Source organism: Danio rerio, chromosome 22 (genome assembly GCF_049306965.1).
Source record: "Danio rerio strain Tuebingen ecotype United States chromosome 22, GRCz12tu, whole genome shotgun sequence".
NCBI lineage: Eukaryota > Metazoa > Chordata > Actinopteri > Cypriniformes > Danionidae > Danio > Danio rerio.
The window spans coordinates 641,647-656,427 of NC_133197.1; the positions used below are offsets into that span (position 1 = coordinate 641,647).

The 14,781-nt window shown below is 41.3% G+C and overlaps 1 protein-coding gene across 1 annotated transcript; it reads left to right on the forward strand.

Moving 5' to 3' along the window:
* Positions 1–11,539: 11,539 nt before the first annotated feature.
* Positions 11,540–14,781, forward strand: pth4 (parathyroid hormone 4). The gene is made up of 2 exons (NM_001423864.1): positions 11,540–12,380; positions 13,754–14,781. The coding sequence occupies exons 1-2, from the start codon at positions 12,280–12,282 to the stop codon at positions 14,031–14,033; spliced, it is 381 nt and encodes a 126-aa protein (NP_001410793.1). The 5' UTR covers positions 11,540–12,279; the 3' UTR covers positions 14,034–14,781.

Sequence of the window (14,781 nt, forward strand, 5' to 3'; positions counted from 1 at the left end):
GAGAACCCAGCGCGGCAACCGGAAGTGACGTTGCGCGGCAACCGGAAGTGACGTAGCGCGGCAACCGGAAGTAACGTTGCGCGCAAAACAAATATAAAACTATTTTCATTAAACAACACATATAGAGTAAAAACTAAATTCTAACATATGTCTAAACAAATTGATGCAAAACAAATGCACGAAAATTAAAAAGGAGGGACTATTAGTGAAATGCATTAAATTAATACTCTTATTATCACCCGTCACATTCACCCCTCCTGAATTTCACTAATATCCTGACCGAGATGACATCGATCTATCATAACCAGATTTTTAGCAAATCTTATTCGCAGTTCAACATTGCAAGTTACCCACTTAACGGGTTAAGAAAAGCCCAAGGTTGATCAAGTCCTAGACATTCTTAGAACAATATGCTGCCTTGTACAACATACAATAATCTGGTAAGATTTTAACTGAAATTCTTACGGCGCACATACTTAATTGTTATTTTTGCATCATCACAAAACTGATCTAAAATAAGGAAAGAACTGATCCTGATCTCCTTGTTAAAAGTGAGCCAACCCTCTGAACATAAAATGGCCTTTGCGCCATAGATTCTATCAAGCGGCTAACTTTTTTTACCATTCTACCTGCACGGGTTTTAACACCTTGTGTGTCAGTGGGACAATGTGTTGGTGCGTTAGATATGGTGTTATCATCTGGATCATTTAATGTATGTGGTCGTGGTTCAGAGTTTTTGGCGAAGGACGCAGTTTCTAAATCGGACACCGGATCAGGACTACCCTCATTGACTTCAGTTGCATTAAGGTCTTGTTCACAGAAACTGCCTTCACTTAGATTAGAACAACTGGATCCTATGTCATCATCTTCTTCAGGCTTTTGTCTTTCACTCTCATCCTGTCCATCAAGTATCCATCCTTCCGTTCCATCAAAGTTCTCTTCCTCTTCCAAACTGGATAACTCTGGTGCATGAGACTCTGTTTCCTCATTCTCAGCAGTAGGCTGAGTATCTTCTTCATCTTGAGATTGTTCAATTGGTAAGAAGCTAATATCCAGTATCAGGTTGCGATGCACCACTTTGCATTTTCCATTGTTGTCAACCAGCTTGTATATGTTTGTTTGAAGATTTCTGTCTCTTACAGTATAAACAGTTGGATCCCACTTATCTGCAAGTTTTTTCTTTCCTCGTTCACTCTTGTTTGCAAGAAGCACCCTATCTCCAACGTTCAGACACATGCCCTTGACCTTCCGATTGTAATTCTTAGCCTGCTTTTTCTGCTCCTTCTCTGTGTGTTTCTGCGCAATGCATGCAGCTTCATGAAGGTAAGACATAAGTGTTTTTGCGTAACTGCCATAATCAACAATCACAGGATCATGTAATGCTTGCGCAAATACAACATCAACTGGCAGCTTGGGAATGCGACCAAACATTAACTGGAATGGCGCATAACCCGTGGTCTCATGCACGGTGGAGTTATACGCAAATGTCAAAGTCTGTATATGTTCGGGCCACTTCTGTTTTTCCTTAAGAGGCAAGGAGCGAAGCATATTGCCCAAGGTCCGATTGAATCGCTCTGTTCCTCCGTTCCCCATGGGGTGGTATGCCGTAGTGTGCGACTTCTCAACACCTGCCAGCTTAAGCAACTCTGCGATGAGGGTACTTTCAAAGTTGGTCCCTTGATCTGTATGAATGCGAGATGGAAAACCATAAATACAGAAGACATGATCCCACAGTTTTTTTGCAATTTGTTTTGCTTTCTGGTTTACACATGGGAAAGCATGGGCCAACTTTGTAAAGTGATCCGTCACGACTAATACATCCACAGAGCGTTGCTTGCTGTCCTCCGCACTCCAAAAATCCAAACACACTAACTCCATAGGGGCTGAAGTCCTGATGTTCTCAAGTGGGGCTCGAGCAGATGGCTCTGGTGTTTTGGCCAATATGCACCTCTGACAACATTTAACATACTCTCTTATGTCACGCTCCATCCGAGGCCAGAAAAAGCGTTGTCGAGCTAGTTGAAGAGTTCTTGACCTTCCCTGGTGTCCAGCAAGATCATGCACACCAGTTAAGGCTCTAGCCTTAAGGCTACTAGGCATTACAAGTTGGAACCTCTTGTGTGTGCTTGATGGGTCCTTGCAAACACGGTAAACTACTCCATCTTGAACCTTCAAACGATCTAGTTGCCTAAGAAGAATTTGAGTCACAGCATCCATTGCAACCACCTCTCGTCTTGATGGCCTTCTTTGCTTCTCCAGATAGGGCATTATCTTAGAAATCGAGGGATCTGCTTCTTGACCCCGACGAATCTCTTCGATAGGGATCGCTGAAACTGGATCAAATCCAGTAGTCGTTGCATCTTGGATATATTGGATTGCTTGCATAGCCCTTAGCTCAGTTACAGCTTTCCACTGCTCCGATAGGTTCAAAAGAGTTTTAACTGTCACTTGATCACAGGAAACTGGGCTTGTCAGAGTTGACACATATAGATTGTTTGCTTGCAAACGGAAGGTGTCCTGAACTCCATCTTTGTCGACAGTTTCAGCCTCAGAAAGCAGACTCCCATATTGCTCGGTTATGAGCCTACGAGCAATGGTTCGCGCAAACGGATCCCGGCTTAAAGCGTCAGCTACAGTATTTTTACTTCCAGCAATATGCTTGAGATCAAAAGTATAAGCAGCAAGCTTAGATACCCAGCGCTGTTCGCAAGCATCGAGTTTAGCCTTTGTTAATATATAAGTGAGGGGGTTATTGTCGGTCCACACTGTGAATGTGTGGCCCTTTAACCAGTGACTGAATTTTTCACACACACTCCACTTTAGGGCTAAAAACTCGAGCTTGTGCACTGGATATCTCCTTTGAGAGTTGGTTAAGGACTTGCTTGCGAATGCAATGGGACGTGCTTTTTCTTCACCAGCTGGTATCTGTGACAGCACAGCTCCAAGTCCTTCCAAAGAAGCATCAATTGACAGGATTAGGGGAAGTGAGAAATTGGGATGCGCTAAAACCACGCTCTGCAACAAACTCTCTTTCAACTTAGAGAGAGCATCATCACATTCTGGGGTCCAATCAACTGGCTTCAGTTTTCGATATGTGCCTGCCTTAGCCTCAGTTTTTAATTTTGTTCTTCTTTTCTGCCCAGCTGTTAGGGAGAACAATGGTCTGGCAACTGAAGAGCAATTTGGAATAAAATGTTGGTAATAGAGGATCATTCCCAAGACAGACTTTATTCGACGTACAGACGGAGTACACCCGTCCTCTTCCATGAGGTCAGTTTTTGAGAGCTTGGCTATGACTTCAACCTTCGAAGGATCAACGGAAACACCATTTCCATCAACGATGTGGCCTAAGAATTTAACAGACGCTTGCATCAGATGGCACTTTTTCGGACTTAATTTAAGGTTGTAGCTTCTCAATCGTTGGAATACCATCTCTAACCGCTCCAAGGCTGTGGTCTCGTCGGGTGCAAACACCAGCAAGTCATCTAAGTAGCACAGCAAACTACTAAAATTCAGGTCCCCAAAGATACTTAACATCATACGCATGAAAGATGCTGGGCTGTTACACAACCCTTGAGGCATCCTGTTGTACTCATGAAGACCTACAGGTGTTGCAAATGCGGTGTACTTTTTATCCTCTTCAGCCATTGGGATGTTATAAAAGCCCGATGTTAAATCCATCGTGCTAAAGAGGGTATTACCACCGAGGGCAACAAGACAGTCTGATTGGTGCGGGAGTGGGTGCGCATCCTTAATAGTCCTAGCATTTAGCCATCTGAAATCCGTACAGATCCTTAAGCTGCCATCTCTCTTCCATACTAAGACCAAAGGTGAGGCATATTCACTTACTGATTTACGTATGATTCCTTGCTCTTCCATCTCTGAGAGAACTTGACGTAATTTTTGGTAGTGAGCGGGTGGTACTCGTCTGTATGGAAGTCGAAATGGGCGATCGTCAGTTAAGTGGATGCGGTGAACAAAGCCTCTGACCTCCCCACAATCTAAGGCGTGTTTGGAGAATACATCATGGTAAGTCTCTAGCAATTGGACTAGCTTTTCTTTTGCCGTATCACTGGCAGAACAAGAGTCTATGTCAACATCACTGAGACTAACAGTCTCCAGTCTCTTTTTCAGGTCCCCTGCAGTAACAGGTTGTGGATCTTTGTCAGGTGTGGGCAACTGGACTCCACTGAAACCTTGAAACAGCTCAAAATCTTCCACGGCAAGGCACGGATACACATCAGCCAACTTGCAATTCCTTTTGAGGGTGATTGGCTTATCTGACAGGTTAGTGACCTTCAGGGGAACCCAATGATCTCCCCACAAGGGTGTGACAACACGACCTATGATAATGTCTCGTGGCATGGTTCTAGAAGAAGTGGCTTCCACTATTACAGTGCTTCCAGGCGAGATAGCAGTGTCTCTTGGTAACTTTCCCCAGACAAGGTGTTCTTGTTTGGCCATTAGAGTAACTGACTGGCGAAGCTTGACAGTCCCAACCTTGTGTGGCGGAATACCGCCTCTCCAGCGGCAAGTATTTGCCATAACATCAAGGAATTGTTCGCATGACGTAGGTGGCCCTGAGACACTGTCAGACAAAATCCTCCAGTAATCATCACTTATCTTCATTTGGTGCATGAGAAACTTAATAACGTTGGTACCAATTATCAAATCGTCTCGTTGCCCTGGTACAACTAGAACAGGCACCAAGCATCTTTCACCATACACCTTTAGCTCGACTTCATACATGCATTTTGGTTTGGTTATTTTACCTCCGCATCCAATTAGCATTATTTCCTGGGACAAAGGTGAGGGTTTTGGCAACACATCTTCACAGAGCATCCGACTTTCTACCGCTTCACTAAAAGTGCATGCCATAGATCCTGAATCCAACATTCCTTTTATCTGGAATCTATCATTCACATAGACAGGTGCATAAAACAATTCATCAAACACTTCTAAAGTTTGCATATTCTGTGCGATCACTTTGACTTCAGCCGGAGCCTGCGCACATGCCTTCTCATAAACTTGTTTAAGATCTACATCTTCGAGGGTTTGTCCTACCCTACCCACACGTCCCCTCTCCAGGTGTGGGTCGACTATTTTAAAGTCGGTGAACCTTGCGATTGCTGTGTTATCTGGCTGCCAGAGCCATGCTGACTATTTACGCAATTTCTTTTTATGTGCCCAGGTTGGAAGCAAGCAAGACAGAGTCGTTGACGTCGGCAGTGTGAGAGAGTTGAATGTTCATATGAACGACACACCTTACAAGCTCTCGTAGGCGGTTGGCTCTGTCGAGGACTACTCATTTCAGCTTGAGAATTCTGGGAGAGCGCACGGTCAAGTAAGGTGATGAGTGTTTTCATACAGTTATCATCATTCTGTGTAGAAGATGAAATACTCAAGTTAGAATGTTCAGATGCCACGACTGGGGAGCCACTAGCCATCATCTCATTCTCCACGAGTGACTGTCGGTGAACTGCAACATTCCTCATAACATTGCGCTTAGATTTAATTGCCAACTGTTCTTTTTGCTCAACCTGATATCTGTCTAGATGCTCTTGTACCTCACTCGCTGTCCACTTGTCTGCTGCTTTCAAACGGAAAACGGCTGACAAGCTGGGGTCCGGACAGTATTTGACAAACATCATGGCTGCCTCCTGACAAGGATTATCCATCTGTCGCCCAAGTCTTTTCAAAGCCTCTTCAGCAGCATCCACAGCCTTATTCAACCGGACCCAATACTCAACTGGGTTCTCTCCAATAACGGAAACTGTGCTGTAGAAATCTGCTAAAGGCATAGAGGAGAATCTGACTTCACTGAAATGTTGCTTTAGGATATCGAATATCACTCTGGGGTTCTCAGAAGGTTTTAGAGATGTGTTGCTGCGTAGGGTTATTTTTACAATGTCTTTGGCCTTACCCAGCAGCCTGGAAAGGATTTCATGATAATGCTCGGAAGCTGGTATGCCTCTTTTACGAAGGTATGTGTCCAGTAAATCCTCCCACTCATGCACAGTGAACTTATCTGTTCCATCACCTCGGAACACAGGAGGCTCTCTTACTTCAGATTGCATGACTAATTTGACTCCTGTCAAATTAAGTGAGGGTGTTTCTGTGAATGACTGACCAGCAACTGGACTCTGTGTCTGTGCATTATTAGTTTCTCCTTCCCCATATCTTCCCCCACCTTGAACAGAAATCAAAGTCTGTCCTACTTCTTGAGCAATGTGTGTTATGAGATTTTGCCATGCAGTATCATTTAAATCTGGGCTAGCCAAAAATGGGTTACTCCTTAACTGACTAGGTGTTTGTTCAGTTACCCGGGTAGAACAAAATTCAGAAGTTCGTCCCACACTACCCCTCCCTGCAACAGGCGTAGATGAATTAGCAAAAAGTCTTCCCCTTCCGAAAGTTAAATCTGACATGTTCTCCTCACCCTTAAAACTGTCTGCTTTGAAACCATATGCCATTACTACTTATTGGCATGTAAATGATCAAACATTGAATAAAATTTTAGAATAGATAAACCAGCTTCGGAGAACAACTACCAAAAAATATATATGTTAAACAGGAAAACAGGTATATTAAATTCAAATAGAAATAAAGAAAGGATATAGTGAAGTGTCCAGTTTGATGAAAGTGCAATGCTCTCTATCACAGTTCATCAAAACCTTGATTGAAGTGCAGCATCCACCGGCGACCAAACGACATTGATCTTTGGATGAAGATTCCAGAAGAGCTGATCTTCATCCGGGTCACGGCACCACTGTAACCGGTGTTCGCACTCTCTGCGTTGTGTACAATTATGAGACAGGCCACTGGTACTGCTGATGGTGGGTTTATTGTCACTCAAGCGTCAGATCAGAGCAAACTGGATGAATCAGAAAACAGCACAGTAAGTTGATATGATTTCGTTTGTAAATTTCCCCACCTCTCCTCAGCGCGCTCAATGCGGTCTGAGCAAACATAACAATAACATCATACCCAATTAAAACTGGGTAAACAGATCACAAAAGTACAAAAAGTAAATAAATAAAAATAACAAATGATTACATTTCCATACATTGTGATATTAATTAATCTTCCCCTATCTAACTTTATATTAGAAATTAATGTAATTGCGAAACAAATGTAAACACAAAGAAGCATAAATGTACATAAAACAATACCTGGATGAATCAGAAAACAGCACAGTAAGTTGATATGATTTCGTTTGTAAATTTCCCCACCTAACAAATAAATAGCAGTTACAAAGTGTTAGAAGGTCATTCGAAATCACTGTGTCCAGTATACATACTTATACACACATACTCAATCAACTGTGCTCAGTAAAGTGATTAATTTTATCCATCCACATGAAGAAAAGTACTTCCTAGTTAATATAGAACACTCTTACAAACAATACAATCGCATATTTAAAGCTTATTTAAAGTTCTGACAACTTTTAGAACGATTCTCCTTGGAGCACCATTAAAAGCTCACCTCTCCTCAGCGCGCTCAATGCGGTCTGAGAACCCAGCGCGGCAACCGGAAGTGACGTTGCGCGGCAACCGGAAGTGACGTAGCGCGGCAACCGGAAGTAACGTTGCGCGCAAAACAAATATAAAACTATTTTCATTAAACAACACATATAGAGTAAAAACTAAATTCTAACATATGTCTAAACAAATTGATGCAAAACAAATGCACGAAAATTAAAAAGGAGGGACTATTAGTGAAATGCATTAAATTAATACTCTTATTATCACCCGTCACATACTCAAGTAAAAATACACTGCTAAAATAACAAAAATTTAAGTAAATAATACTAATATTAGGTAAAAGTACAAATTACTCTTTTAAAAAGTACTAGTTGATTATTTTTGAAAAAAATCTGATTTTCATTATGAAATCACTTTTTTTTAAGTGTAAACCTAATTAAATGGTTTGATTGCTTACATCCCAAAGCTACATGTATAATTTGCACTAACAAAGAAAGTATAGTCAATTTTTCCTTTCATGACAATTAATCTTTTTCAATAGCACTGGTAAAACTACCACATAATCTTTAAGGCCATAGAGACACTTTTTGCCCATTTTTCAAAATATATATATATTTAAGCTTTAAAAGGTTAAATTAAAGTATATGGTAAAAAGATTTAAATTTAGCCTTTTATTTACATATTTTACACTATTTTCTTTACAATATGGCAAATTTGTTTCTTAAATAGCTGTACATCACATGTAGATTTTATTTTACACTTGATCTTAATCTAAAATAGAAACGTAAAAAAATACAAGTACACTGTCAGTAAAAAAAATAAAACAAATGACTTCATTTTACTTGAGGTATTTGAAATATGACGACACTACATTTATCAAAGCAGTGCTTTAAGAGCTATGTAAATTGTGATAAATAAACAATAAGTAGGCTAACAATGGATTGCTTTGACCTGTAATGCTTTAGGACAGATCAGAATACAGCTAAATGTATAAATCACACAAATACCTCATCCAGAAACATTTCCAGCATAATTATTTTGTCGTAAAGAAATAAAAAATGTTCCACCTTTGCTAAAAGTAAGTTTCACTTCACAACACAGCCAAATAAAAAGACCATTAGCATTGTCATCGATCATGAATCAATCTAATTCTAAATATTTGATAACTTTGAATACTTTTGACTAAATTTAGTTAAGGAGCAAAGATAAATAATGTCTACTTTAATAGTGGAGAGATCGCGATTGTATTCTATCTGAGCACACACGCGATCATGAGAGGTCTTGCAGTTCATTTCAAAAAAGCCTATTTAAGAGCTCGCATATCTGTTTTAGCGATTTGCGTACATGAATGCGCTCTCGTGTTAAAATAAAGCACTCGCCACATTTGCAGAAATGAGTAATTGCGCAATACCTCCATTCCCGCGCTGCCATTCATACTGTGTTTAGAGGAGTGACAGGTCAGAGGCGAGTCGACTGGCTGTCGGAGAGCGAAACGTGTTTGTAGATCATCAAATAGGCAGGAAATATGTCCGCGGTTTAATTACTCTGCTAGACATCTCTATAGTGAAAACATCCGAGAAGCATTATTCCAACAAAACATTTGTTTTTAAGTAGTTTTTTCTGTCTCTGCAACACAGAAAGCCTTTGTCCCGCCCTTACGTTTCACGCAACTAGACAAGGTCGACTGTGATTGGCCACTTTTCATGTCAGTCAAATCACGCTTCAGAATCAATTCTTAAACTTCGGAAACTGATTTTCAGCAGCTTATGACACAATGCACTAAAATAAACATTCTAAGCACAGCGTTGTGATCGTACGCTTCACAAAACAGCCAATGCTGATCACATCAATGTTATATTACGCATTAAAGGATTAAAGTCTTAATTGTTTCTTTCATTATTCAGCGATTCCTCCGCGTACCACTAGGAGGAAGCCCGTACCACAGTTTGAGAACCACTGCTATAGATGAATGGGGTTTATGCCGAAGCATGCTAATCGGACTTTTAATTTGTTTCATTTCAGCTAGAATAAAAGCAGTTTTTACTTTTTTAAACACCATTTTAAGGTCAATATTGAGCAATATTTTTTCGATAGTCTACAGAACAAACCATCGTTACACAATACAATACAACTCGCCCATGAAGAATCTAACTAAGGACCTGAGAATCCATGTAGCATGTGTGTGTTGTTTCAAGAAAAGAACTATTAGTGTTGTGTTTTATTTTTATTTGTTTTTTTCAGTTGTTCTTCATTAAAATATTTTATTAAATCAATTGATCTTTAATCATTTATATAATTATCATCATATCATTTTATTGATCAGTAGTTAATGATTTGATTATTATTATTGATTATCTGTCATTTTATTAGGTTTTTATATTTTATTATTACTATTTTATTATAATTATTGCTTCATTATTATTTCCATGTTGTTATGAATGTTGATTCCAGCGGCACTTGATTTCATGAGTAAGAGATAAGAGAATGTCTCCATTTCAAGGTCTGTGTTGTCTCTGTACAATGTTGTGCAGCAGTAATTTTCCAAGTCCGAGCACTTGAATCATACGCAACTAAGATTATTCAATAAACTCTGCTCCTTCTTTATCATCATTACTTCATCTCCTGCTTCAGCTCCTCTCTGGTTTTCCCAGTCAGTTCCTATATTGACAGGAGACTGTTCATTCAGTTAAATACTGGTTAACAGGTTCAGGTATTGGAAACTTTGCTGACTTGTTGTCCATATACCTGGAGACACAGACATTTCCTGACCAGATCTGGCGTCTGGGGCTGGATCTTATTTATCTGGCATGGAGATGGTGGTCTAATACCTAATTACACTAACTTGACTAGTTAACCTAATTAAATGTCTCTTTAAGCTGTATGGAAGAGTCTTGAAGAATATCTAGTCTAATATCTAGTCTAATAATAACAAAGAGAAAATAAATCAGTTATTAGAGATGAGTTATTATTATGATTAGAGATGTGTTGGAGAAATCTGCTCTCCGTTAAACAGAAATTGGGGAAAAAGTAAACAAGGGAGTTTATAATTCTGACTTCAACTGTGTGTGTGTGTGTGTGTGTGTGTGTGTGTGTGTGTGTGTGTGTGTGTGTGTATGTATACTGTAGGTGGCGGCATGTGCATATGACACCAGCCCGCCAGTAAAATAAAGAAGAACTGCTGTTCCACGGTTGTTGCTAGAGCGGATACATTTGCAGCCGGAAGTTAACGCGAATTATTTCTATTATTTATTAAATTTCACATTTGTTGTATTTTATTAACGTCTACCCCCACCCCAACCCTAAACCCAACCGTCACAGAAATGTAAAAACTGTATTTGTACCGAGTATTAGTTATGTTATCTATTAAATTACCCAATAAAATGTATTTTTTAACGCCTACCTGCTGAAAAATCCAGCTTAAACCAGCCTAGGCTGGTTGGCTGGTTTTAGCTGGTTGACCAGGCTGGTTTTAGAGGGGTTTTGGCCATTTCCAGGCTGGTTTCCAGCTATTTCCAGCCTGGTCTTAGCTGGTCAGGCTGGAAAATGACCAGCTTAATCCAGGCTGGTCAATCTGGTTTTAGCTGGATTTGCTTTAGCTGGTTTTGGCTGGACTCCCAGCTTGGCTAGGCTGGTCAAGCTGGTTTTAGCTGGTCATCTCCCAGCCTGACCAGCTAAGACCAGGCTGGAAGTGGCCAAAACCCCTCTAAAACCAGTCTGGAAGTGGCCAAAACCCCTCTAAAACCAGCCTGGAAATGGCCAAAACCCCTCTAAAACCAGCCTGGTCAACCACCTAAAACCAGCCAACCAGCCTAAGCTGGTTTAAGCTGGATTTTCCAGCAGGGATCCGATCTAGACTTTACCCTGTTCCACGAAACAGTAAACTAGTTATAGTGATATAACTCTCACTCGACGTGTTTTGTATTGAAATAACTACCGTTGTTCACATTCACAAAACCAACTATTGAGTGTTTATTTAGCGGAAAGGCGATATTTGAGGCCTATATTTGGGGTGGTTTCACACACAGGCCAATGTGTCATGCATGAGTATCAGCTGTTATATGTTGTGTTAAATGTACATTTCCACTCCTCAACATGTTTACTGTGCACACAGCATTGGCAATAAAGCTTCAGCAGAGTTTCTTTAATGAGTTGGCGATGGCACAGTGATCATGTCGGAGTGATTGAGCCTATATGAGTTGTGTGTGCGGTTGCTAATCAGAGGTGTTTGACTCTGCAGGAATCAGCGCTCAGATCCTCATCAAGCGCTCGCATTCCTCACCTGTAGAAACCACATCCATGACGTGCTGCTATGGAGAGGGATGCTCTCATCCGTCTGCTGACCTGGAAACCCGCCGACGCCATTGCCAAGCTCTGAAGTTCCAACGTAAAGGCATTTTAACTAGAACGCTTATTACGGACACAAACAGCCACCAACTCCTCAAACCAAAACACTTCCTCATCTATTCTCCAGCTGATTCACCTCTCCGTCAGCAGAATCACACTTCTATTGAACAGAATGTGTCTGTGATCTCAGTTGGGGCGCCGGAATGGAGCGACACCCAAAACCACGACTGATCAGTAGTTTGGTGCATCCATTATCAATGAGCCGGTGGAAGCAACTGAAGCATATTCGCATGATAATTGGAAGTCGGTGGAGTCTGATGTCACTTCCTGTGTGTTCGGGGTCTATATAAACGCAGGAAGCGAGCGTCTGTCAGTCAAACACCTGCAGGAGACACGCAGCACAGGTGAAGCTCTGTGGGTTCATGCTTTTGCTCTTCAGCTCCAGGCGTTGATGTGTTTGTGGACCATGTTGAAGATGCAGAGATCTCAGCAGCGCGTCGCTCTCATGATGCTGATGGTGGTCGCCGCCGTGCACTGCCAGGAGAGCGAGAGGTACAATATCTGTCTGTCTGTCCATCCATCCATCCATCCATCCATCTATCCATCTATCTATCTGTCCGTCCGTCCGTCCTTCCTTCCATCCATCCATCCATCTATCTATCTATCGGTCTGTCTGTCTGTCTATCTATCTGTCCGTCCGTCCGTCCGTCCGTCCGTCTGTCTGTCTATCTATCTATCTATCTATCTATCTATCTATCTATCTATCTATCTATCTATCTATCTATCTATCTATTGGTCTGTCTGTCTGTCTATCTATCTGTCCGTCCATCCGTCCGTCCATCCATCCATCCATCCATCCATCCATCCATCCATCCATCCATCTATCTATCTATCTATCTATCTATCTATCTATCTATCTATCTATCTATCTATCTATCTATCTATCTATCTATTGGTCTGTCTGTCTGTCTGTCTGTCTATCTATCCGTCCATCCATCCATCCATCCATCCATCCATCCATCCATCCATCCATCCATCCATCCATCCATCCATCCATCTATCTATCTATCTATCTATCTATCTATCTATCTATCTATCTATCTATCTATCTATCTATCTATCTATCTATCTATCTATCTATCTATCTATCTATCCGTCCGTCTATCTATCTGTCCGTCCGTCCGTCCGTCCATCCTTCTATACATCCATCCATCCATCCATCCATCTATCTATCTATCTATCTATCTATCTATCTATCTATCTATCTATCTATCTATCTATCTATCTATCTATCTATCTATCTATCTATCTATCTATCTATCTATCTATCTATCTGTCCATCCGTCCGTCTATCTATCTGTCCGTCTGTCTGTCCGTCCATCCTTCTATACATCCGTCCATCCGTCCGTCCGTCCGTCCGTCCGTCCGTCCATCCATCCATCCATCCATCCATCCATCCATCCATCCATCCATCCATCCATCCATCCATCCATCTATCTATCTATCTATCTATCTATCTATCTATCTATCTGTCCGTCCATCTATCTATCTGTCCGTCCGTCTATCTATCTGTCCGTCCGTCCGTCCGTCCATCCTTCTATACATCCATCCATCCATCCATCCATCCATCCATCCATCCATCCATCCATCTATCTATCTATCTATCTATCTATCTATCTATCTATCTATCTATCCGTCCGTCTATCTATCTGTCCGTCCGTCCGTCCATCCTTCTATACATCCATCCATCCATCCATCCATCCATCCATCCATCCATCCATCCATCCATCCATCCATCTATCTATCTATCTATCTATCTATCTATCTATCTATCTATCTATCTATCTATCTATCTATCTATCTATCTATCTATCTATCTATCTGTTTGTCTGTCTGTTCATCTATCTATCTATCCGTCTCTGCAGTAGGCGTGCGGTCACAGAGCACCAGCTGATGCATGACCGCGGTCGCTCCATTCAGAGTCTGAAGCGTCTGATCTGGCTGTCCAGCGCCATTGAGGGGCTTCACACTGCGCAGGCGCGAACACTGGAGCCCGACAGCAGGTGGCGCTCTCGCGGGGCGCAGCTCTACTCTCAGCCCGGCAGAGAGGAGAGCAGCGGCGGCCAGAAGAGGGCGCTGGAGACGCTGCTCAGCGACCTGTACCGGGCACACCTGACGTTCGGCCTCGGAGAACCGGAGAAATAACGCTCGATAACCCACAGAAAATCGAGCATAGACACTGACAGAACAATTCTAGATGGCTGCCATTATAAACAAGGAGTCTGTTTTATACTCATTTAACGCATTCATTGGCTTTATTGTAAGCGATCCAGTGCACATGCGCGAACGGAAGAAGCGCAAACTGATATTCACCCGCACCCGCGCTGTGTAAATCTGCATTTTAAGCCTTCTAACATGAACTACAGCATCGGTTTTGTGTGATACACGATGACTATACTATATAATAAGTAGCTAAATATTTCCCTCGGGAAAAAATACTACTGTAAGTCATACTGTGGTGTTTTTGAACCATATTATAGTAAAGCACTGGAATTAATCTGCTGTGGTGATTATACAATGGCTATAGTAACACAACAACTAGAGAAATATAAACAAATGAAACAATACCTTAGATTCCTACAACTATAAGGTATATTATAGTACAATACACCACAGTTAACTGCATTAAAAACTAAACTATACAGTAAATATCAGTAAATACAGCCTGATCTCGTGAGGAAATGTAAGTATTTTATGTATTGTCAGTTTAGTGGCTAATTCGTACAGTTATATGAAAATGTGCGATTTTAAAAAGGAGGCGTGGCACCTAACTGCACCCCTAACCCCAACCGTCATTGGGTGATGAGAAAATCGTACTAAATTGTACGATATAGATTGTATAAATTCATACGAATTAGCCACAAAATCAAAAACTTACGAATTGCCATGAGAT

Bases quoted from the DNA above. Each gene is read 5' to 3' on its own strand.
- pth4 (NM_001423864.1), top strand. From the start codon at position 12,280: ATGTGTTTGTGGACCATGTTGAAGATGCAGAGATCTCAGCAGCGCGTC. The intron at 12,381-13,753 runs GTACAATATCTG...CCGTCTCTGCAG, and splicing joins CACTGCCAGGAGAGCGAGAG to TAGGCGTGCGGTCACAGAGC.